Consider the following 23,253-nt stretch of genomic DNA (forward strand, 5'->3'; position numbering starts at 1 on the left):
GTCAGGCCTCTGTATGCTAGAGCTGGTCAGGCCTCTGTATGCTAGAGCTGGTCAGGCCTCTGTATGCTAGAGCTGGTCAGGCCTCTGTATGCTAGAGCTGGTCAGGCCTCTGTATAATAGAGCTGTTGGCCTGTCGGCGTTCCTCATCTGCGGTGGAAGGAGGCAGACCTACAGCGCTGTTTGACAGACCAGGAGAATATCCAGAACATCAGTCTTCTCACAAGCAGTTTGGGCTACACACTAATATGACCCCTCTATGGAAAGATGAGACGCTCAGGAAACACCATCCCCACAAGTGTCACGTGACTCGTCTGAAGGTAACCCAGTGCCGGGCTGAAAAATGAATGGAAGTGAATGTTCCACATCAAAGGAATACAGATCATTCCACTGATGGTTCTTATATCTCTCAGATAGAGACAGACACTTCAGAGAAAACTTCCTTTTTATTCATTTTTTGACTGTTTTTCCATGTATGAATCTGTTATTCAATGGGTTTCTATGGCTAATAGCAGGAAGGCCAAATTCAATGTTTGTTCAAATTTATTTGTATACCTACAGGGCTCCTAAAATGTAAAATCAAATAGCTAAATGATCCTTGGCATGACCATCTTTAAAAAGTCCATATGTTAGCTTGGTAGAAACCCCGGGGCCCTTAGACCTTATTAAACATAACACACAGTTTTGTTATTTTACTTTTTATTACAAAAACAGTTTTCCAGTTGCTTTCACACTCCAGTATGGGAATGTTTTAGTCCTGCATGGGAGGGTCACTGTGTGTTTCTAGCCCTGGCCTTCCAGCAAGAGGTCCATGTAGGCCCCAGTCACCAGGCTGTCATCCCCAACACCGAGCTCCTTCATCAGGCTGCGAGCTATCGCCTCCCCCTCCTCAGGCCTCTGGTCCTCCCTCATCACCACCTAGACACACACACACACACACACACACACACACCCCTCTAGTTATATGTAATGTCCCAGCCAGGTGAATCTACCTCTAGTTATATGTAATGTCCCAGCCAGGTGAATCTACCTCTAGTTATATGTAATGTCCCAGCCAGGTGAATCTACCTCTAGTTATATGTAATGTCCCAGCCAGGTGAATCTACCTCTAGTTATATGTAATGTCCCAGCCAGGTGAATCTACCTCTAGTTATATGTAATGTCCCAGCCAGGTGAATCTACCTCTAGTTATATGTAATGTCCCAGCCAGGTGAATCTACCTCTAGTTATATGTAATGTCCCAGCCAGGTGAATCTACCTCTAGTTATATGTAATGTCCCAGCCAGGTGAATCTACCTCTAGTTATATGTAATGTCCCAGCCAGGTGAATCTACCTCTAGTTATATGTAATGTCCCAGCCAGGTGAATCTACCTCTAGTTATATGTAGTGTCCCAGCCAGGTGAATCTACCTCTAGTTATATGTAATGTCCCAGCCAGGTGAATCTACCTCTAGTTATATGTAGTGTCCCAGCCAGGTGAATCTACCTCTAGTTATATGTAATGTCCCAGCCAGGTGAATCTACCTCTAGTTATATGTAATGTCCCAGCCAGGTGAATCTACCTCTAGTTATATGTAATGTCCCAGCCAGGTGAATCTACCTCTAGTTATATGTAATGTCCCAGCCAGGTGAATCTACCTCTAGTTATATGTAATGTCCCAGCCAGGTGAATCTACCTCTAGTTATATGTAATGTCCCAGCCAGGTGAATCTACCTCTAGTTATATGTAATGTCCCAGCCAGGTGAATCTACCTCTAGTTATATGTAATGTCCCAGCCAGGTGAATCTACCTCTAGTTATATGTAATGTCCCAGCCAGGTGAATCTACCTCTAGTTATATGTAATGTCCCAGCCAGGTGAATCTACCTCTAGTTATATGTAATGTCCCAGGCAGGTGAATCTACCTCTAGTTATATGTAATGTCCCAGCCAGGTGAATCTACCTCTAGTTATATGTAATGTCCCAGCCAGGTGAATCTACCTCTAGTTATATGTAATGTCCCAGCCAGGTGAATCTACCTCTAGTTATATGTAATGTCCCAGCCAGGTGAATCTACCTCTAGTTATATGTAATGTCCCAGCCAGGTGAATCTACCTCTAGTTATATGTAATGTCCCAGCCAGGTGAATCTACCTCTAGTTATATGTAATGTCCCAGCCAGGTGAATCTACCTCTAGTTATATGTAATGTCCCAGGCAGGTGAATCTACCTCTAGTTATATGTAATGTCCCAGCCAGGTGAATCTACCTCTAGTTATATGTAATGTCCCAGCCAGGTGAATCTACCTCTAGTTATATGTAATGTCCCAGCCAGGTGAATCTACCTCTAGTTATATGTAATGTCCCAGCCAGGTGAATCTACCTCTAGTTATATGTAATGTCCCAGCCAGGTGAATCTACATCTAGTTATATGTAATGTCCCAGCCAGGTGAATCTACCTCTAGTTATATGTAATGTCCCAGCCAGGTGAATCTACCTCTAGTTATATGTAATGTCCCAGCCAGGTGAATCTACCTCTAGTTATATGTAATGTCCCAGCCAGGTGAATCTACATCTAGTTATATGTAATGTCCCAGCCAGGTGAATCTACCTCTAGTTATATGTAATGTCCCAGCCAGGTGAATCTACCTCTAGTTATATGTAATGTCCCAGCCAGGTGAATCTACCTCTAGTTATATGTAATGTCCCAGCCAGGTGAATCTACCTCTAGTTATATGTAATGTCCCAGCCAGGTGAATCTACCTCTAGTTATATGTAATGTCCCAGCCAGGTGAATCTACCTCTAGTTATATGTAATGTCCCAGCCAGGTGAATCTACCTCTAGTTATATGTAATGTCCCAGCCAGGTGAATCTACCTCTAGTTATATGTAATGTCCCAGCCAGGTGAATCTACCTCTAGTTATATGTAATGTCCCAGCCAGGTGAATCTACCTCTAGTTATATGTAATGTCCCAGCCAGGTGAATCTACCTCTAGTTATATGTAATGTCCCAGCCAGGTGAATCTACCTCTAGTTATATGTAATGTCCCAGCCAGGTGAATCTACCTCTAGTTATATGTAATGTCCCAGCCAGGTGAATCTACCTCTAGTTATATGTAATGTCCCAGGCAGGTGAATCTACCTCTAGTTATATGTAATGTCCCAGCCAGGTGAATCTACCTCTAGTTATATGTAATGTCCCAGCCAGGTGAATCTACCTCTAGTTATATGTAATGTCCCAGCCAGGTGAATCTACCTCTAGTTATATGTAATGTCCCAGCCAGGTGAATCTACCTCTAGTTATATGTAATGTCCCAGCCAGGTGAATCTACCTCTAGTTATATGTAATGTCCCAGCCAGGTGAATCTACCTCTAGTTATATGTAATGTCCCAGCCAGGTGAATCTACCTCTAGTTATATGTAATGTCCCAGCCAGGTGAATCTACCTCTAGTTATATGTAATGTCCCAGCCAGGTGAATCTACCTCTAGTTATATGTAATGTCCCAGCCAGGTGAATCTACCTCTAGTTATATGTAATGTCCCAGCCAGGTGAATCTACCTCTAGTTCCATGTAATGTCCCAGCCAGGTGAATCTACCTCTAGTTATATGTAATGTCCCAGCCAGGTGAATCTACCTCTAGTTATATGTAATGTCCCAGCCAGGTGAATCTACCTCTAGTTATATGTAATGTCCCAGGCAGGTGAATCTACCTCTAGTTATATGTAATGTCCCAGCCAGGTGAATCTACCTCTAGTTATATGTAATGTCCCAGCCAGGTGAATCTACCTCTAGTTATATGTAGTGTCCCAGCCAGGTGAATCTACCTCTAGTTCCATGTAGTGTCCCAGGCCCTCCACTGTGTCCAAGTGAACCCTCGTCTGACCAACCAGGAACAGCCTCCTCTCCTTCCTCACCTCACCCTTCACCCCTAGAGAATCAGCCAACACAGTCTACACAAACACACACTAAGATTAATATACACCACCTCACCTCATGACCAGCCATCTCTACACTAAACCAGTCACTCATTCCCTCAGATGGAGTAGTGTTGTAGTAGATACTCACTGTAGTAGAGATGGAGTAGTGTTGTATTAGCTACTCACTGTTTAGTAGAGATGGACTAGTGTTGTAGTAGCTACTCATTGTGTAGTAGAGATGGAGTAGTGTTGTAGTAGCTACTCATTGTGTAGCAGAGATGGAGTAGTGTTGTAGTAGCTACTCATTGTGTAGTAGAGATGGAGTAGTGTTGTAGTAGCTACTCACTGTGTAGTAGAGATGGAGTAGTGTTGTAGTAGCTACTCACTGTGTAGTAGAGATGGAGTAGTGTTGTAGTAGCTACTCACTGTGTAGTAGAGATGGAGTAGTGCTGTAGTAGCTACTCACTGTAGTAGAGATGGATTAGTGTTGTAGTAGCTACTCATTGTGTAGCAGAGATGGAGTAGTGTTGTAGTAGCTACTCACTGTGTAGTAGAGATGGAGTAGTGTTGTAGTAGCTACTCACTGTAGTAGAGATGGAGTAATGTTGTAGTAGCTACTCACTGTAGTAGAGATGGATTAGTGTTGTAGTAGCTACTCATTGTGTAGCAGAGAAAGAGTAGTGTTGTAGTAGCTACTTACTGTGTAGTAGAGATGGAGTAGTGTTGTAGTAGCTACTCACTGTGTAGTAGAGATGGAGTAGTGTTGTAGTAGCTATTCACTGTGTAGTAGAGATGGAGTAGTGTTGTAGTAGCTACTCACTGTGAAGTAGAGATGGAGTAGTGTTGTAGTAGCTACTCACTGTGTAGTAGAGATGGAGTAGTGTTGTAGTAGCTACTCACTGTGTAGTAGAGATGGAGTGGTGTTGTAGTAGCTACTCACTGTGTAGTAGAGATGGAGTAGTGTTGTAGTAGCTACTCATTGTGTAGCAGAGATGGATTAGTGTTGTAGTAGCTACTCACTGTGTAGCAGAGATGGATTAGTGTTGTAGTAGCTACTCACTGTGTAGTAGAGATGGAGTAGTGTTGTAGTCGCTACTCATTGTGTAGCAGAGATGGAGTAGTGTTGTAGTAGCTACTCACTGTGTAGTAGAGATGGAGTAATGTTGTAGTAGCTACTCACTGTAGTAGAGATGGATTAGTGTTGTAGTAGCTACTCATTGTGTAGCAGAGATGGAGTAGTGTTGTAGTAGCTACTCACTGTGTAGTAGAGATGGATTAGTGTTGTAGTAGCTACTCACTGTAGTAGAGATGGAGTAGTGTTGTAGTAGCTACTCACTGTAGTAGAGATGGATTAGTGTTGTAGTAGCTACTCATTGTGTAGCAGAGATGGATTAGTGTTGTAGTAGCTACTCAATGTGTAGCAGAGATGGATTAGTGTTGTAGTAGCTACTCACTGTGTAGTAGAGATGGAGTAGTGTTGTAGTCGCTACTCATTGTGTAGCAGAGATGGAGTAGTGTTGTAGTAGCTACTCACTGATGTAGAGATGGAGTAATGTTGTAGTAGCTACTCACTGTAGTAGAGATGGATTAGTGTTGTAGTAGCTACTCATTGTGTAGCAGAGATGGAGTAGTGTTGTAGTAGCTACTCACTGTGTAGTAGAGATGGAGTAGTGTTGTAGTAGCTACTCACTGTGTAGTAGAGATGGAGTAGTGTTGTAGTAGCTACTCACTGTGTAGTAGAGATGGAGTAGTGTTGTAGTAGCTACTCATTGTGTAGCAGAGATGGATTAGTGTTGTAGTAGCTACTCATTGTGTAGTAGAGATGTAGTAGTGTTGTAGTAGCTACTCACTGTAGTAGAGATGGAGTAGTGTTGTAGTAGCTATTCAATGTGTAGTAGAGATGGAGTAGTGTTGTAGTAGCTACTCACTGTGTAGTAGAGATGGAGTAGTGTTGTAGTAGCTACTCATTGTGTAACAGAGATGGATTAGTGTTGTAGTAGCTACTCATTGTGTAGTAGAGATGGAGTAGTGTTGTAGTAGCTACTCACTGTAGTAGAGATGGAGTAGTGTTGTAGTAGCTACTCACTGTGTAGTAGAGATGGAGTAGTGTTGTAGTAGCTACTCACTGTAGTAGAGATGGAGTAGTGTTGTAGTAGCTACTCATTGTGTAGTAGAGATGGAGTAGTGTTGTAGTAGCTACTCACTGTAGTAGAGATGGAGTAGTGTTGTAGTAGCTACTCACTGTGTAGTAGAGATGGAGTAGTGTTGTAGTAGCTACTCACTGTAGTAGAGATGGAGTAGTGTTGTAGTAGCTACTCACTGTGTAGTAGAGATGGAGTAGTGTTGTAGTAGCTACTCACCCTGAGTCCCTCTGGATCCTGTGTATTAGAGATGGAGTAGTTGGACACCTTGGGCCCATCACAATCTGGTCTCTCATAGAAGATCAGCTGACCCCTCCCATCCTGCTGGACAAACAAAACGTCAGTCCAAAGCATGTGTGTTTATGTGTGTCTGTGTATGAGTGTGTGTCTGTATGTGTGTTTGTGTGTGTCTGTGTGTGTGTGTCTGTTTGTGTTTTTATGTGTGTGTGACTGTGTGTCTCTGTGTGTGTGTGTGTCTGTGTGTTTGTGTGTGTGTCTGTGTGTGTGTCTGTGTGTTTGTCTGTCTGTGTGTGTCTGTGTTTATGTGTGTCTGTGTACCATCAGGTTGCGTAGTTTAAGTCGTCCGGTGCTGCAGTTGAAGAACGTGTCCTGCTGGCGGATTACTGTGCCCTCTGATTGGCTTAGCTGGCTGGCTCTCTCTGCCAATCGTGTCGCATTGCTCACCCTCGCCTTGATCTCCACGTTAGACGGCATCTCTGAGCTGTACCGAGTTATATTAGGGTTAGAGTGGTAGAGAGGTTTATATCATATCTGTACTGAGTTAGGGTTATGTTAGGGTTAGAGTGGTAGAGAGGTTTATATCATATCTGTATTGAGTTAGGGTTATGTTAGGGTTAGAGTGGTAGAGAGGTTTATATCATATCTGTACTGAGTTAGGGTTAGAGTGGTAGAGAGGTTTATATCATATCTGTATTGAGTTAGGGTTAGAGTGGTAGAGAGGTTTATATCATATCTGTATTGAGTTAGGGTTATGTTAGGGTTAGAGTGGTAGAGAGGTTTATATCATATCTGTATTGAGTTAGGGTTATGTTAGGGTTCGAGTGGTAGAGAGGTTTATTTCATATATGTATTGAGTTAGGGTTATGTTAGGGTTAGAGTGGTAGAGAGGTTTATATCATATCTGTATTGAGTTAGGGTTAGAGTGGTAGAGAGGTTTATATCATATCTGTATTGAGTTAGGGTTAGAGTGGTAGAGAGGTTTATATAATATCTGTATTGAGTTAGGGTTAGAGTGGTAGGGAGGTTTATATCATATCTGTATTGAGTTAGGGTTAGAGTGGTAGAGAGATTTATATCATATCTGCATTGAGTTAGGGTTAGAGTGGTAGAGGTTTATATAATATCTGTATTGAGTTAGGGTTATGTTAGGGTTAGAGTTAGGGTTAGGCCTCTGTATGCTAGAGCTGGTCTGCCTCTGTATGCTAGAGCTGGTCAGGCCTCTGTATGCTAGAGCTGTTCAGGCCTCTGTATGCTAGAGCTGGTCAGGCCTCTGTATGCTAGAGCTGGTCAGGCCTCTGTATAATAGAGCTGGTCAGGCCTCTGTATGCTAGAGCTGGCCAGGCCTCTGTATGCTAGAGCTGGTCAGGCCTCTGTATGCTAGAGCTGGTCAGGCCTCTGTATGCTAGAGCTGGTCAGGCCTCTGTATGCTAGAGCTGGTCAGGCCTCTGTATGCTAGAGCTGGTCAGGCCTCTGTATGCTAGAGCTGGTCAGGCCTCTGTATAATAGAGCTGTTGGCCTGTCGGCGTTCCTCATCTGCGGTGGAAGGAGGCAGACCTACAGCGCTGTTTGACAGACCAGGAGAATATCCAGAACATCAGTCTTCTCACAAGCAGTTTGGGCTACACACTAATATGACCCCTCTATGGAAAGATGAGACGCTCAGGAAACACCATCCCCACAAGTGTCACGTGACTCGTCTGAAGGTAACCCAGTGCCGGGCTGAAAAATGAATGGAAGTGAATGTTCCACATCAAAGGTATACAGATCATTCCACTGATGGTTCTTTTATCTCTCAGATAGAGACAGACACTTCAGAGAGAACTTCCTTTTTATTCATTTTTTGACTGTTTTTCCATGTATGAATCTGTTATTCAATGGGTTTCTATGGCTAATAGCAGGAAGGGCAAATTCAATGTTTGTTCAAATTCATTTGTATACCTACAAGGCTCCTAAAATGTAAAATCAAATAGCTAAATGATCCTTGGCATGACCATCTTTAAAAAGTCCATATGTTAGCTTGGTAGAAACCCCTTACAGTTAGCTCTACCAACTGAAGTACACGGGGCATGACCATCTTTTAAAAAGTCCATATGTTAGCTTGGTAGAAACCCTGGGGCCCTTAGACCTTATTAAACATAACACACAGTTTTGTTATTTTACTTTTTATTACAAAAACAGTTTTCCAGTTGCTTTCACACTCCAGTATGGGAATGTTTTAGTCCTGCATGGGAGGGTCACTGTGTGTTTCTATCCCTGGCCTTCCAGCAAGAGGTCCAGGTAGGCCCCAGTCACCAGGCTGTCATCCCCAACACCGAGCTCCTTCATCAGGCTGCGAGCTATCGCCTCCCCCTCCTCAGGCCTCTGGTCCTCCCTCATCACCACCTAGACACACACACACACACACACACACACACACACACACACACACACACACACACACACACACACACACACACACACACACACACACACACACCTCTAGTTATATGTAATGTCCCAGCCAGGTGAATCTAGTTATATGTAATGTCCCAGCCAGGTGAATCTACCTCTAGTTATATGTAATGTCCCAGCCAGGTGAATCTACCTCTAGTTATATGTAATGTCCCAGCCAGGTGAATCTACCTCTAGTTATATGTAATGTCCCAGCCAGGTGAATCTACCTCTAGTTATATGTAATGTCCCAGCCAGGTGAATCTACCTCTAGTTATATGTAATGTCCCAGCCAGGTGAATCTACCTCTAGTTATATGTAATGTCCCAGCCAGGTGAATCTACCTCTAGTTATATGTAATGTCCCAGCCAGGTGAATCTACCTCTAGTTATATGTAATGTCCCAGCCAGGTGAATCTACCTCTAGTTATATGTAGTGTCCCAGCCAGGTGAATCTACCTCTAGTTATATGTAATGTCCCAGCCAGGTGAATCTACCTCTAGTTATATGTAATGTCCCAGCCAGGTGAATCTACCTCTAGTTATATGTAATGTCCCAGCCAGGTGAATCTACCTCTAGTTATATGTAATGTCCCAGCCAGGTGAATCTACCTCTAGTTCCATGTAGTGTCCCAGCCAGGTGAATCTACCTCTAGTTATATGTAATGTCCCAGCCAGGTGAATCTACCTCTAGTTATATGTAGTGTCCCAGCCAGGTGAATCTACCTCTAGTTATATGTAATGTCCCAGCCAGGTGAATCTACCTCTAGTTATATGTAATGTCCCAGCCAGGTGAATCTACCTCTAGTTATATGTAATGTCCCAGCCAGGTGAATCTACCTCTAGTTATATGTAATGTCCCAGCCAGGTGAATCTACCTCTAGTTATATGTAATGTACCAGCCAGGTGAATCTACCTCTAGTTATATGTAATGTCCCAGCCAGGTGAATCTACCTCTAGTTCCATGTAATGTCCCAGGCCCTCCACTGTGTCCAAGTGAACCCTCGTCTGACCAACCAGGAACAGCCTCCTCTCCTTCCTCACCTCACCCTTCACCCCTAGAGAATCAGCCAACACAGTCTACACACACACACACACTAAGATTAATATACACCACCTCACCTCATGACCAGCCATCTCTACACTAAACCAGTCACTCATTCCCTCAGATGGAGTAGTGTTGTAGTAGCTACTCACTGTAGTAGAGATGGAGTAGTGTTGTAGTAGCTACTCACTGTAGTAGAGATGGAGTAGTGTTGTAGTAGCTAGTCATTGTGTAGCAGAGATGGAGTAGTGTTGTAGTAGCTACTCACTGTGTAGTAGAGATGGAGTAGTGTTGTAGTAGCTACTCACTGTAGTAGAGATGGAGTAGTGTTATAGTAGCTACTCACTGTGTAGTAGAGATGGAGTAGTGTTGTAGTAGCTACTCACTGTAGTAGAGATGGAGTAGTGTTGTAGTAGCTACTCACTGTGTAGTAGAGATGGAGTAGTGTTGTAGTAGCTACTCACTGTAGTAGAGATGGAGTAGTGTTGTAGTAGCTACTCACTGTGTAGTAGAGATGGAGTAGTGTTGTAGTAGCTACTCACTGTAGCAGAGATGGAGTAGTGTTGTAGTAGCTACTCACTGTGTAGTAGAGATGGAGTAGTGTTGTAGTAGCTACTCACTGTAGTAGAGATGGAGTAGTGTTGTAGTAGCTACTCAATGTGTAGTAGAGATGGAGTAGTGTTGTAGTAGCTACTCACTGTAGCAGAGATGGAGTAGTGTTGTAGTAGCTACTCACTGTGTAGCAGAGATGGAGTAGTGTTGTAGTAGCTACTCACTGTGTAGCAGAGATGGAGTAGTGTTGTAGTAGCTACTTACTGTAGTAGAGATGGAGTAGTGTTGTAGTAGCTACTCACTGTGTAGTAGAGATGGAGTAGTGTTGTAGTAGCTACTCACTGTAGTAGAGATGGAGTAGTGTTGTAGTAGCTACTCACTGTGTAGTAGAGATGGAGTAGTGTTGTAGTAGCTACTCACTGTAGTAGAGATGGAGTAGTGTTGTAGTAGCTACTCACTGTGTAGTAGAGATGGAGTAGTGTTGTAGTAGCTACTCACTGTAGCAGAGATGGAGTAGTGTTGTAGTAGCTACTCACTGTGTAGTAGAGATGGAGTAGTGTTGTAGTAGCTACTCACTGTAGTAGAGATGGAGTAGTGTTGTAGTAGCTACTCAATGTGTAGTAGAGATGGAGTAGTGTTGTAGTAGCTACTCACTGTAGCAGAGATGGAGTAGTGTTGTAGTAGCTACTCACTGTGTAGCAGAGATGGAGTAGTGTTGTAGTAGCTACTCACTGTGTAGCAGAGATGGAGTAGTGTTGTAGTAGCTACTTACTGTAGTAGAGATGGAGTAGTGTTGTAGTAGCTACTCACTGTGTAGTAGAGATGGAGTAGTGTTGTAGTAGCTACTCACTGTGTAGTAGAGATGGAGTAGTGTTGTAGTAGCTACTCACTGTGTAGTAGAGATGGAGTAGTGTTGTAGTAGCTACTCACTGTGTAGTAGAGATGGAGTAGTGTTGTAGTAGCTACTCACTGTGTAGTAGAGATGGAGTAGTGTTGTAGTAGCTACTCACTGTAGTAGAGATGGAGTAGTGTTGTAGTAGCTACTCACTGTGTAGTAGAGATGGAGTAGTGTTGTAGTAGCTACTCACTGTAGCAGAGATGGAGTAGCGTTGTAGTAGCTACTCACTGTGTAGCAGAGATGGAGTAGTGTTGTAGTAGCTACTCACTGTGTAGTAGAGATGGAGTAGTGTTGTAGTAGCTACTCACTGTAGTAGAGATGGAGTAGTGTTGTAGTAGCTACTCACTGTAGTAGAGATTGATTAGTGTTGTAGTAGCTACTCATTGTGTAGCAGAGATGGAGTAGTGTTGTAGTAGCTACTCATTGTGTAGTAGAGATGGAGTAGTGTTGTAGTAGCTACTCACTGTGTAGTAGAGATGGAGTAGTGTTGTAGTAGCTACTCACTGTGTAGTAGAGATGGAGTAGTGTTGTAGTAGCTACTCACTGTAGTAGAGATTGATTAGTGTTGTAGTAGCTACTCATTGTGTAGCAGAGATGGAGTAGTGTTGTAGTAGCTACTCATTGTGTAGTAGAGATGGAGGAGTGTTGTAGAAAGCTACTCACTGTAGTAGAGATGGAGTAGTGTTGTAGTAGCTACTCACTGTGTAGTAGAGAGAGTAGTATTGTAGTAGCTACTTACTGTGTAGTAGAGATGGAGTAGTATTGTAGTAGCTACTCACTGTGTAGTAGAGATGGATTAGTGTTGTAGTAGCTACTCACTGTGTAGTAGAGATGGAGTAGTGTTGTAGTCACTACTCATTGTGTAGTAGAGATGAGTAGTATTGTAGTAGCTACTCACTGTGTAGTAGAGATGGATTAGTGTTGTAGTCACTACTCATTGTGTAGCAGAGATGAGTAGTGTTGTAGTAGCTACTCACTGTGTAGTAGAGATGAGTAGTGTTGTAGTAGCTACTCACTGTGTAGTAGAGATGGAGTAGTGTTGTAGTAGCTACTCACTGTGTAGTAGAGATGGAGTAGTGTTGTAGTAGCTACTCACTGTGTAGTAGAGATGGAGTAGTGTTGTAGTAGCTACTAACTGTGTAGTAGAGATGGAGTAGTGTTGTAGTAGCTACTCACTGTGTAGTAGAGATGGAGTAGTGTTGTAGTAGCTACTCACTGTGTAGTAGAGATGGAGTAGTGTTGTAGTAGCTACTCACTGTGTAGTAGAGATGGAGTAGTGTTGTAGTAGCTACTCACTGTGTAGTAGAGATGGAGTAGTGTTGTAGTAGCTACTCATTGTGTAGCAGAGATGGAGTAGTGTTGTAGTAGCTACTCACTGTGTAGTAGAGATGGAGTAGTGTTGTAGTAGCTACTCATTGTGTAGCAGAGTTGGAGCAGTGTTGTAGTAGCTACTCACTGTAGTAGAGATGGAGTAGTGTTGTAGTAGCTACTCACTGTAGTAGAGATGGAGTAGTGTTGTAGTAGCTACTCACTGTGTAGTAGAGATGGAGTAGTGTTGTAGTAGCTACTCACTGTGTAGTAGAGATGGAGTAGTGTTGTAGTAGCTACTCACTGTGTAGCAGAGATGGAGTAGTGTTGTAGTAGCTACTCACTGTGTAGCAGAGATGTTGTAGTAGCTACTCACTGTAGTAGAGATGGAGTAGTGTTGTAGTAGCTACTCACTGTAGTAGAGATGGATTAGTGTTGTAGTAGCTACTCACTGTAGTAGAGATGTAGTGTTGTAGTAGCTACTCACTGTGTAGTAGAGATGGAGTAGTGTTGTAGTAGCTACTCACTGTGTAGTAGAGATGGAGTAGTATTGTAGTAGCTACTCACTGTGTAGTAGAGATGGAGTAGTGTTGTAGTAGCTACTCACTGTGTAGTAGAGATGGAGTAGTGTTGTAGTAGCTACTCACTGTGTAGTAGAGATGGAGTAGTGTTGTAGTAGCTACTCATTGTGTAGCAGAGATGGAGTAGTGTTGTAGTAGCTACTCATTGTGTAGTAGAGATGGAGTAGTGTTGTAGTAGCTACTCACTGTGTAGTAGAGATGGAGTAGTGTTGTAGTAGCTACTCACTGTGTAGTAGAGATGGAGTAGTGTTGTAGTAGCTACTCACTGTAGTAGAGATTGATTAGTGTTGTAGTAGCTACTCATTGTGTAGCAGAGATGGAGTAGTGTTGTAGTAGCTACTCATTGTGTAGTAGAGATGGAGTAGTGTTGTAGAAAGCTACTCACTGTAGTAGAGATGGAGTAGTGTTGTAGTAGCTACTCACTGTGTAGTAGAGATGGAGTAGTGTTGTAGTAGCTACTCACTGTGTAGTAGAGATAGAGTAGTAGTGTAGTAGCTACTTACTGTGTAGTAGAGATGGAGTAGTATTGTAGTAGCTACTCACTGTGTAGTAGAGATGGATTAGTGTTGTAGTAGCTACTCACTGTGTAGTAGAGATGGAGTAGTGTTGTAGTCACTACTCATTGTGTAGTAGAGATGAGTAGTATTGTAGTAGCTACTCACTGTGTAGTAGAGATGGATTAGTGTTGTAGTCACTACTCATTGTGTAGCAGAGATGAGTAGTGTTGTAGTAGCTACTCACTGTGTAGTAGAGATGAGTAGTGTTGTAGTAGCTACTCACTGTGTAGTAGAGATGGAGTAGTGTTGTAGTAGCTACTCACTGTGTAGTAGAGATGGAGTAGTGTTGTAGTAGCTACTCACTGTGTAGTAGAGATGGAGTAGTGTTGTAGTAGCTACTAACTGTGTAGTAGAGATGGAGTAGTGTTGTAGTAGCTACTCACTGTGTAGTAGAGATGGAGTAGTGTTGTAGTAGCTACTCACTGTGTAGTAGAGATGGAGTAGTGTTGTAGTAGCTACTCACTGTGTAGTAGAGATGGAGTAGTGTTGTAGTAGCTACTCACTGTGTAGTAGAGATGGAGTAGTGTTGTAGTAGCTACTCATTGTGTAGCAGAGATGGAGTAGTGTTGTAGTAGCTACTCACTGTGTAGTAGAGATGGAGTAGTGTTGTAGTAGCTACTCATTGTGTAGCAGAGTTGGAGCAGTGTTGTAGTAGCTACTCACTGTAGTAGAGATGGAGTAGTGTTGTAGTAGCTACTCACTGTAGTAGAGATGGAGTAGTGTTGTAGTAGCTACTCACTGTGTAGTAGAGATGGAGTAGTGTTGTAGTAGCTACTCACTGTGTAGTAGAGATGGAGTAGTGTTGTAGTAGCTACTCACTGTAGTAGAGATGGAGTAGTGTTGTAGTAGCTACTCACTGTGTAGTAGTAGAGATGGAGTAGTGTTGTAGTAGCTACTCATAGTGTAGCAGAGATGGAGTAGTGTTGTAGTAGCTACTCACTGTGTAGTAGAGATGGAGTAGTGTTGTAGTAGCTACTCACTGTGTAGCAGAAATGGAGTAGTGTTGTAGTAGCTACTCACTGTGTAGCAGAGATGTTGTAGTAGCTACTCACTGTAGTAGAGATGTAGTGTTGTAGTAGCTACTCACTGTAGTAGAGATGGATTAGTGTTGTAGTAGCTACTCACTGTGTAGTAGAGATGGAGTAGTGTTGTAGTAGCTACTCACTGTGTAGTAGAGATGGAGTAGTATTGTAGTAGCTACTCACTGTGTAGTAGAGATGGAGTAGTGTTGTAGTCACTACTCATTGTGTAGCAGAGATGAGTAGTGTTGTAGTAGCTACTCACTGTGTAGTAGAGATGGATTAGTGTTGTAGTAGCTACTCACTGTGTAGTAGAGATGGAGTAGTGTTGTAGTAGCTACTCACTGTGTAGTAGAGATGGAGTAGTGTTGTAGTAGCTACTCACTGTAGTAGAGATGGAGTAGTGTTGTAGTAGCTACTCACTGTGTAGTAGAGATGGAGTAGTGTTGTAGTAGCTACTCAATGTAGTAGAGATGGAGTAGTGTTGTAGTAGCTACTCACTGTGTAGTAGAGATGGAGTAGTGTTGTAGTAGCTACTCACTCTGAGTCCCTCTGGATCCTGTGTATCAGAGATGGAGTAGTTGGACACCTTGGGCCCATCACAATCTGGTCTCTCATAGAAGATCAGCTGACCCCTCCCATCCTGCTGGACAAACAAAACGTCAGTCCAAAGCATGTGTGTTTATGTGTGTCTGTGTATGAGTGTGTGTCTGTGTTTGTGTTTGTGTGTGTCTGTGTGTGTGTCTGTGTCTGTCTGTGTGTGTGTGTCTGTCTGTGTGTGTAGGTGTGTCTGTCTGTGTGTGTAGGTGTGTCTGTCTGTGTGTGTCTGTGTGTGTCTGTGTGTGTGTGTCTGTGTCTGTGTGTCTGTGTGTTTGTCTGTGTGTGTGTGTGTCTGTCTGTGTGTGTTTTTATGTCTGTGTGTGTGTGTGTGTCTGTCTGTGTGTGTGTGTCTGTGTGTGTGTCTATGTTTGTGTGTGTTTTTATGTTTGTGTGTGTGTTTATGTGTGTCTGTGTGTGTCTGTGTACCATCAGGTTGCGTAGTTTAAGTCGTCCGGTGCTGCAGTTAAAGAACGTGTCCTGCTGGCGGATTACTGTGCCCTCTGATTGGCTTAGCTGGCTGGCTCTCTCTGCCAATCGTGTCGCATTGCTCACCCTCGCCTTGATCTCCACGTTAGACGGCATCTCTGAGCTGTACCGAGTTATATTAGGATTAGAGTGGTAGAGAGGTTTATATCATATCTGTATTGAGTTAGGGTTAGAGTGGTAGAGAGGTTTATATCATATCTGTATTGAGTTAGGGTTAGAGTGGTAGAGAGGTTTATATCATATCTGTATTGAGTTAGGGTTAGAGTGGTAGAGAGGTTTATATCATATCTGTATTGAGTTAGGGTTAGAGTGGTAGAGAGGTTTATATCATATCTGTATTGAGTTAGGGTTAGAGTGGTAGAGAGGTTTATATCATATCTGTATTGAGTTAGGGTTATGTTAGGGTTAGAGTGGTAGAGAGGTTTATATCATATCTGTATTGAGTTAGGGTTATGTTAGGGTTAGAGTGGTAGAGAGGTTTATATCATATCTGTATTGAGTTAGGGTTAGAGTGGTAGAGAGGTTTATATCATATCTGTATTGAGTTGGGGTTATGTTAGGGTTAGAGTGGTAGAGAGGTTTACAGTTGAAGTCGGAAGTTTAAGTAAAAGTTCCCTGTCTTAGGTCAGTTAGGATCACCACTTTATTTTAAGAATGTGAAATGTCAGAATAATAGTAGAGAGAATGATTTATTTCAGCTTTTATTTATTTCATCACATTCCCAGTGGGCCAGAAGTTTACATACACTCAATTAGTATTTGGTAGCATTGCCTTTAAATTGTTTAACTTGGGTCAAACGTTTCGGGTAGCCTTCCACAAGCTTCCCACAATAAGTTGGGTGAATTTTGGACCATTCCTCCTGACAGAGCTGGTGTAACTGAGTCAGGTTTGTAGGCCTCCTTGCTCGCACATGCTTTTTCAGTTCTGCCCACAAATTTTCTATAGGACTGAGGTCAGGGCTTTGAGATGGCCACTCCAATACCTTGACTTTGTTGTACTTAAGCCATTTTGCCACAACTTTGGAAGTATGCTTGGGGTCATTGTCCATTTGGAAGACCAATTTGCGACCAAGCTTTAACTTCCTTACTGATGTCTTGAGATGTTTCTTCAATATATCCACATCATTTTCCTTTCTCATGATGCCATCTATTTTGTGAAGTGCACCAGTCCCTCCTGCAGCAAAGCACCCCCACAGCATGATGCTGCCACCCCGTGCTTCACGGTTGGGATGGTGTTCCTCGGCTTGCAAGCAGACCCCTTTTTCCTCCAAACATAACGATGGTCATTATGGCCAAACAGTTCTATTTTTGTTTCATCAGACCAGAGGACATTTCTCCAAAAAGTATGATCTTTGTCCCCATCTGCAGTTGCAAACGTAGTCTGGCTTTTTTATGGTGGTTTTGGAGCAGTGGCTTCTTCCTTGCTGAGCAGCCTTTCAGGTTATGTCGATATAGGACTCGTTTTACTGTGGATATAGATACTTTTGTACCTGTTTCCTCCAGCATCTTCACAAGGTCCTTTGCTGTTGTTCTGGGATTGATTTGCACTTTTCGCACCAAAGTACGTTCATCTCTAGGAGACAGAACGCGTCTCCTTCCTGAGCGATATGACGGCTGCGTGGTCACATGGTGTTTATACTTGCGTACTATTGTCTGTACAGATGAACGTGGTACCTTCAGGCGTTTGGAAATTGCTCCCAAGGATGAACCAGTCTTGTGGAGGTCTACAATTTATTTTCTGAGGTCTTGGCTGATTTCTTTTGATTTTCCCATGACGTCAAGCAAAGAGGCACTGAATTTGAAGGTAGGCCTTGAAATACATCCACAGGTACACCTCCAATTGACTCAAATTATGTCAATTAGCCTATCAGAAGCTTCTAAAGCCATGACATCATTTTCTGGAATTTTCCAAGCTGTTTAAAGGCACAGTCAACTTAGTGTATGTAAACTTCTGACCCACTGGAATTGTGATACAGTGAATTAGAAGTGAAATAATCCGTCTGTAAACAATTGTGGGAAAGATTACTTGTGTCATGCACAAAGTAGATGTCCCAACCGACTTGCCAAAACTATAGTTTGTTAACAAGAAATTTGTGGAGTGGTTGAAAAACGAGTTTTAATGACTCCAACCTAAGTGTATGTAAACTTCCGACTTCAACTGTATATCATATCAAATAACTGCAATACATTGAGTGGTGAGCTTCTCAATGCTGGACAGTGCACACCTCAGTAGAATCACAGACAGACAGATACTGTACATTCAAGGAATCTAAATATTACTCCAAAGTAATAATATTCTAGTTGTGATAAAAGTTCTGCATTCTACAAATACACGTGTCAAACATTTCACATTACAAAAGGCCACCAGCTATATTAGAAAACAGTGACAAACTGGCCACATAGAAATGCAATAGACAATACAACTGTACTGAACAAAAATAAAACGCAACATGCAACAATTTCAAAGATTTTACTGAGTTCAAATCAAATTTTATTTGTCACATGCGCCGAACACAACAGGTGTAGACCTTAGTGAAATGCTTACTTACAAGCCCTTAACCAACAATGCAGTTCAAGAAATAGAGTTAAGAAAATATTTACTAAATAAAAGTAAAAAATAAAATAACAATAATGAGGCTATGTACAGTGGGTACCGGTACCGAGTCAATGTGTGGGGCTACAGGTTAGTCCAGGTAATTTGTACATGTAGGTAGGGGTAAAGTGACTGCTTAGATAATAAACAGCAAGTAGCAGCAGTGTAAATACAAAGGGGGAGGGGTGGGGGGTGGGGGGGGTCAATGTAAATAGTCCGGGTGGCCATTTGATTAATTGTTCAGCAGTCTTATGGCTTGGGGGTAGAAGCTGTTAAGGAGCCTTTTGGACCTAGACTTGGCGCTCCGGTACCGCTTGCCGTGCGGTAGCAGAGAGAACAGTCTATGACTAGGGTGGCTGGAGTCTTTGACCATTTTTGGGGCCTTCCTCTGACACCGCCTAGTATATAGGTCCTGGATGGTAGGAAGCTTGGCCCCAGTGATGTACTGGGCCGTACGCACTACCCTCTGTAGTGCCTTACGGTCGGATGCCGAGCAGTTGCCATACCAGGCGGTGATGCAACCGGTCAGGATGCTCTCGATGGTGCAGCTGTAGAACCTTTTGAGGATCTGGGGACCCATGCCAAATCTTTTCAGTTTCCTGAGGGGGAAAAGGCATTGTCGTGCCCTCTTCATGACTGTCTTGGTGTGTTTGGACCATGACAGTTTGTTGGTGATGTGGACACCAAGGAACTTGAAACTCTCGACCCGCTCCACTACAGCCCCATCGATACAGTTCATATAAGGAAATTAGGCCCTAATCTATGGATTTCACATGACTGGGAATACAGATATGCATCTATTGGTCACAGATCCCTTTTTTTTTTTTAAGTCGGGGCGTGGATCAGAAAACCAGTCAGTTCTGGTGTGACCGCCATTTGCCTCATGCAGCGCGACACATCTCCTTCGCATAGAGTTGATCAGGCTGTTGACTGTGGCCTGTGGAATGTTGTCCCACTCCTCTTCAATGGCTGTGGGAAGTTGCTGGATATTGGCGGGAACTGGAACACGCTGTCGTACAGGTCGATCCAGAGCATCCCAAACATGCTCAATGGGTGACATGTCTGGTGAGTATGCTGGCCATGGAAGAACTGGGACATATTCAGCTTCCAGAAATTGTTTACAGATCCTTGCGACATGGGGCCGTGCTTTATCACGCTGAAACATGAGATGACGGAGGATGAATGGCACCACAATGGGCCTCAGGATCTCGTCACTTGAGACATCTGTGGCATTGTGTTGTGACAAAACTGCACATTTTAGAGTGGCCTTTTATTGTCCCCAGCACAAGGTGCACCTGTGTAATGATCATGCTGTTTAATCAGCTTGTTGTAATGCCACACCTGTCAGGTGGATGGATTATCTTAGTCCCCTGTAGCTCAGTTGGTAGAGCATGGCGCTTGCAATGCCAGGGTTGTGGGTTCGTTTCCCACGGGGGGCCAGTATGAAACATGTATGTATGTGTATGTATGCACTCACTAACTGTAAGTCGCTCTGGATAAGAGCATCTGCTAAATGACTCAAATGTAAATGTAAACAAAGGAGAAATGCTCACTAAAAGGGATGCAAACAAATTTGTGCACAAAATTGAGAGACATAAGCTTTTTGTGCAAATGGAAAAATGTTGGGATCTTTTATTTCAGCTCATGAAACATGTACACAAACACGTTACATTTCTATTTTAGTTCAGTGTCCATCCCTGGACTGGATGAAATAGATGCAATACAATCAGGGCCAGTCTATGCTGTTCTGCCGCCCTTGGAGAGACAAAACGGTCAGAAAATGGCTCCAAGCAAAACTAGAATAATCCCAGTAAGAAAAATGACATTGAAAAGACGTGTAAAATTTTCCAGACGTTGAAGTTGGAGTCAATTTAGGCTCTGAAAGAAAGGTGAAGATGTATTTTCCGTAGGTTTAAAATACAGATTTTCCAGGACGTTGAAAAGGCCTCTTTTCCGGACATTGAAAAATACAGATTTTCCAGATGTTGAAATCAGGTTCATTTTCGGTTCTGAATGAAAGTTGAAAATATGTAATTTATAGACGTCTGTGTTTGGGCCAAATCAGGGATGGTCCGGACCGGAACAATCTGAACCAAACATAGACGTCTGTGATTGGTTCAGATTTTGTCCGGACTGGACCAAAAACCAATGTCTGTGGATGTGGAACTCAAGGCGGGTCCGGACTGGACCAAAACAAGAAGTCCAAAAGGCGTTGGTGTCGGTCCGTGCTTCCTGAGGTGGAGCCTATAGTGTTGCCTGAAATGTCATTTTATGAATGCCCATCTATGTTGTAAGCCTACCATTTGTAAAACATCAACAAAAAAAGAGGTCCGGTCTGGACACGTGTACATATTATCTCGACTAATCGGTGCCCCCGCACATTGACTCTGTACCGGTACCACCTGTATATAGCCTCCCTACTGTTATTTTATTTTACTGCTGCTCTTTAATTATTATTTTTTACTTAACACTTTTTTTCTTAAAACTGCATTGTTGGTTAAGGGCTTGTAAATTAGCATTTCACTGTAAGGTCTACACCTGTTGTATTCAGAGCATGTGGCAAATAACATTTGACTTGATTTGACATTACCAAAAAAATACGTTTGCTCGTGCTTACTGGGGTGTAGCCTACCATGATGGCCTTAATGGTATTGGATGAATGCCCCCCCATGTGGTAGGCCCACCATTTATAAAACAGGCCGTTACATTGGCTTTATTAGTCCGGATTCCTGTGACTAATCAACTTGGCTATTTAAGCTGAATATCAGCTACCCAACTTTATCAGGAGCCTATTTGCAATGTGTTTACACAGCGGGAAATGCATTAGGATTTTATTTTTCGCCATGATCAGCTAGTCGCCATGATCCCCTAACCCGAACGACGCTGGGCCAATTGTGCGCCGCTCTATGGGACTCCTGAAGTTCATTAATTTCCAATGGAACGCTGCGTTTGCCTTGCAGCATTGCAGAGGCAGTTGCAGTGCATTCTGTGTGGTGCATACGTTGGATTTATCGAACTTATGCATCAAACTGTATGTGTAAACGGGTTGACAGAAATGGTAGCAGAAGGTGAATGTTTAACTTTTGTTGCACACATATCTAGATGATGCTGCATCCAATTTTGCACAATGACACAGTCGGTGTGTTCAAAGCGTTAGACTGCTGCGCCAATCTGGAGGAGAAATCTGCATGATGTAAAAAGTGTCCATCATTACATTGTCATACATTTTATCTCCAGCCTGTAGGCTACAGAAATGGCCATATACTCTTTCTAACATATCCTATATCTGCTACATGATTTATGTTCGATTATGTTTTTGACGGAACTCTGGTGGAGTGCGGCAGCGATACATCTCCAACAATACTCTGGTGGAGTGCGGCAGCGATACATCTCCAACAATACTCTGGTGGAGTGCGGCAGCGATACATCTCCAACAATCCTCTGGTGGAGTGCGGCAGCGATACATCTCCAACAATACTCTGGTGGAGTGCGGCGGCGATACATCTCCAACAATCCTCTGGTGGAGTGCGGCAGCGATACATCTCCAACAATACTCTGGTGGAGTGCGGCAGCGATACATCTCCAACAATACTCTGGTGGAGTGCGGCAGCGATACATCTCCAACAATACTCTGGTGGAGTGCGGCGGCGATACATCTCCAACAATACTCTGGTGGAGTGCGGCAGCGATACATCTCCAACAATACTCTGGTGGAGTGCGGCAGCGATACATCTCCAACAATCCTCTGGTGGAGTGCGGCGGCGATACATCTCCAACAATCCTCTGGGAATGGACAAGCTAAATATTTAGCGTCCCTGCCTTTGACAAAGTGGCCATTGTTTATCAGAGGGCGGTATCAACGCTCACCTAAAAAGCCCATATGCCACTAGTTGAGAGAAACTGTCATTTTGGGGGGGCGTCTTGGTCAGTTTAACTCAGAAAAGGCCGCAGTCATCAATCTGCCGTCTAATGAGCGGGCCGGCCGTGAATACAATGGATGGTCAACTTCTCAATGTGACACACAATGCTCACCTAACGTGAGGACAAGTCAAGTCAACATGGTCAACTTCTCAATGTGACACACAATGTTCACCTAACGTGAGGACAAGTCAAGTCAACATGGTCAACTTCTCAATGTGACACACAATGTTCACCTAACGTGAGGACAAGTCAAGTCAACATGGTCAACTTCTCAATGTGACACACAATGCTCACCTAACGTGAGGACAAGTCAACATGGTCAACTTCTCAATGTGACACACAATGCTCACCTAACGTGAGGACAAGTCAACATGGTCATCTTCTCAATGTGACACACAATGCTCACCTAACGTGAGGACAAGTCAACATGGTCAACTTCTCAATGTGACACACAATGTTCACCTAACGTGAGGACAAGTCAAGTCAACATGGTCAACTTCTCAATGTGACACACAATGTTCACCTAACGTGAGGACAAGTCAAGTCAACATGGTCAACTTCTCAATGTGACACACAATGTTCACCTAACGTGAGGACAAGTCAACATGGTCAACTTCTCAATGTGACACACAATGTTCACCTAACGTGAGGACAAGTCAAGCCTGCACAGGGGAAGCTAGGTTACAGACAGCCTGCTAGCATGTACTGTAGCTAGCTAGCCTAACATTACACCACTCGGTAGAAAACTCTTTCAGCTTCATAATATTTCATCAAAAGGTTCGCTAGCAACACAACAATGTTGGAATACATTCTATCAAAATTACATGAAGTTTTACTTCTTCCAAACGTTTATACCATATGTACATTTGAACACATACCTCAACACAGACGGAGGAGAAACTCCCGCTGCTGACTTGAAGGTCCTGCAGGCTAGAGCAATAGACCACAGACCGAGGAGAAACTCCCGCTGCTGACTTGAAGGTCCTGCAGG

The 23,253-nt window shown here is 43.2% G+C and overlaps 2 protein-coding genes across 3 annotated transcripts; both read right to left on the reverse strand.

Annotated features, from left to right (window-relative positions):
• Positions 1 to 685: 685 nt before the first annotated feature.
• LOC311119303 (uncharacterized protein) lies at positions 686 to 6,752 on the reverse strand. 2 transcript variants are annotated; one of them, XM_084194024.1, is made up of 4 exons: positions 6,594 to 6,752; positions 6,255 to 6,356; positions 3,802 to 3,927; positions 686 to 915 (listed from the first exon to the last, which is right to left on the reverse strand). In XM_084194024.1, exons 1-4 carry the CDS (start codon positions 6,747 to 6,749, stop codon positions 781 to 783), a joined length of 519 nt encoding a protein of 172 aa, XP_084050150.1. In that variant the 5' UTR covers positions 6,750 to 6,752; the 3' UTR covers positions 686 to 780. The 2 variants fall into 2 exon arrangements, with proteins under 2 accessions (XP_084050150.1, XP_084050149.1); XM_084194023.1 differs by having other exon boundaries at positions 6,255 to 6,359.
• Positions 6,753 to 8,095: 1,343 nt separating this feature from the next.
• On the reverse strand, positions 8,096 to 23,215 carry LOC311119305 (uncharacterized protein). Its single transcript, XM_084194027.1, has 5 exons — positions 23,141 to 23,215; positions 15,690 to 15,852; positions 15,205 to 15,306; positions 9,658 to 9,783; positions 8,096 to 8,657 (listed from the first exon to the last, which is right to left on the reverse strand). The coding sequence occupies exons 2-5, from the start codon at positions 15,843 to 15,845 to the stop codon at positions 8,523 to 8,525; spliced, it is 519 nt and encodes a 172-aa protein (XP_084050153.1). The 5' UTR covers positions 15,846 to 15,852; positions 23,141 to 23,215; the 3' UTR covers positions 8,096 to 8,522.
• Between the last annotated feature and the right edge of the window lie 38 nt (positions 23,216 to 23,253).

This window comes from Coregonus lavaretus, assembly GCF_964263955.1.
Source record: "Coregonus lavaretus genome assembly, contig: HAP1_SCAFFOLD_252, whole genome shotgun sequence".
NCBI classification, from domain to species: domain Eukaryota; kingdom Metazoa; phylum Chordata; class Actinopteri; order Salmoniformes; family Salmonidae; genus Coregonus; species Coregonus lavaretus.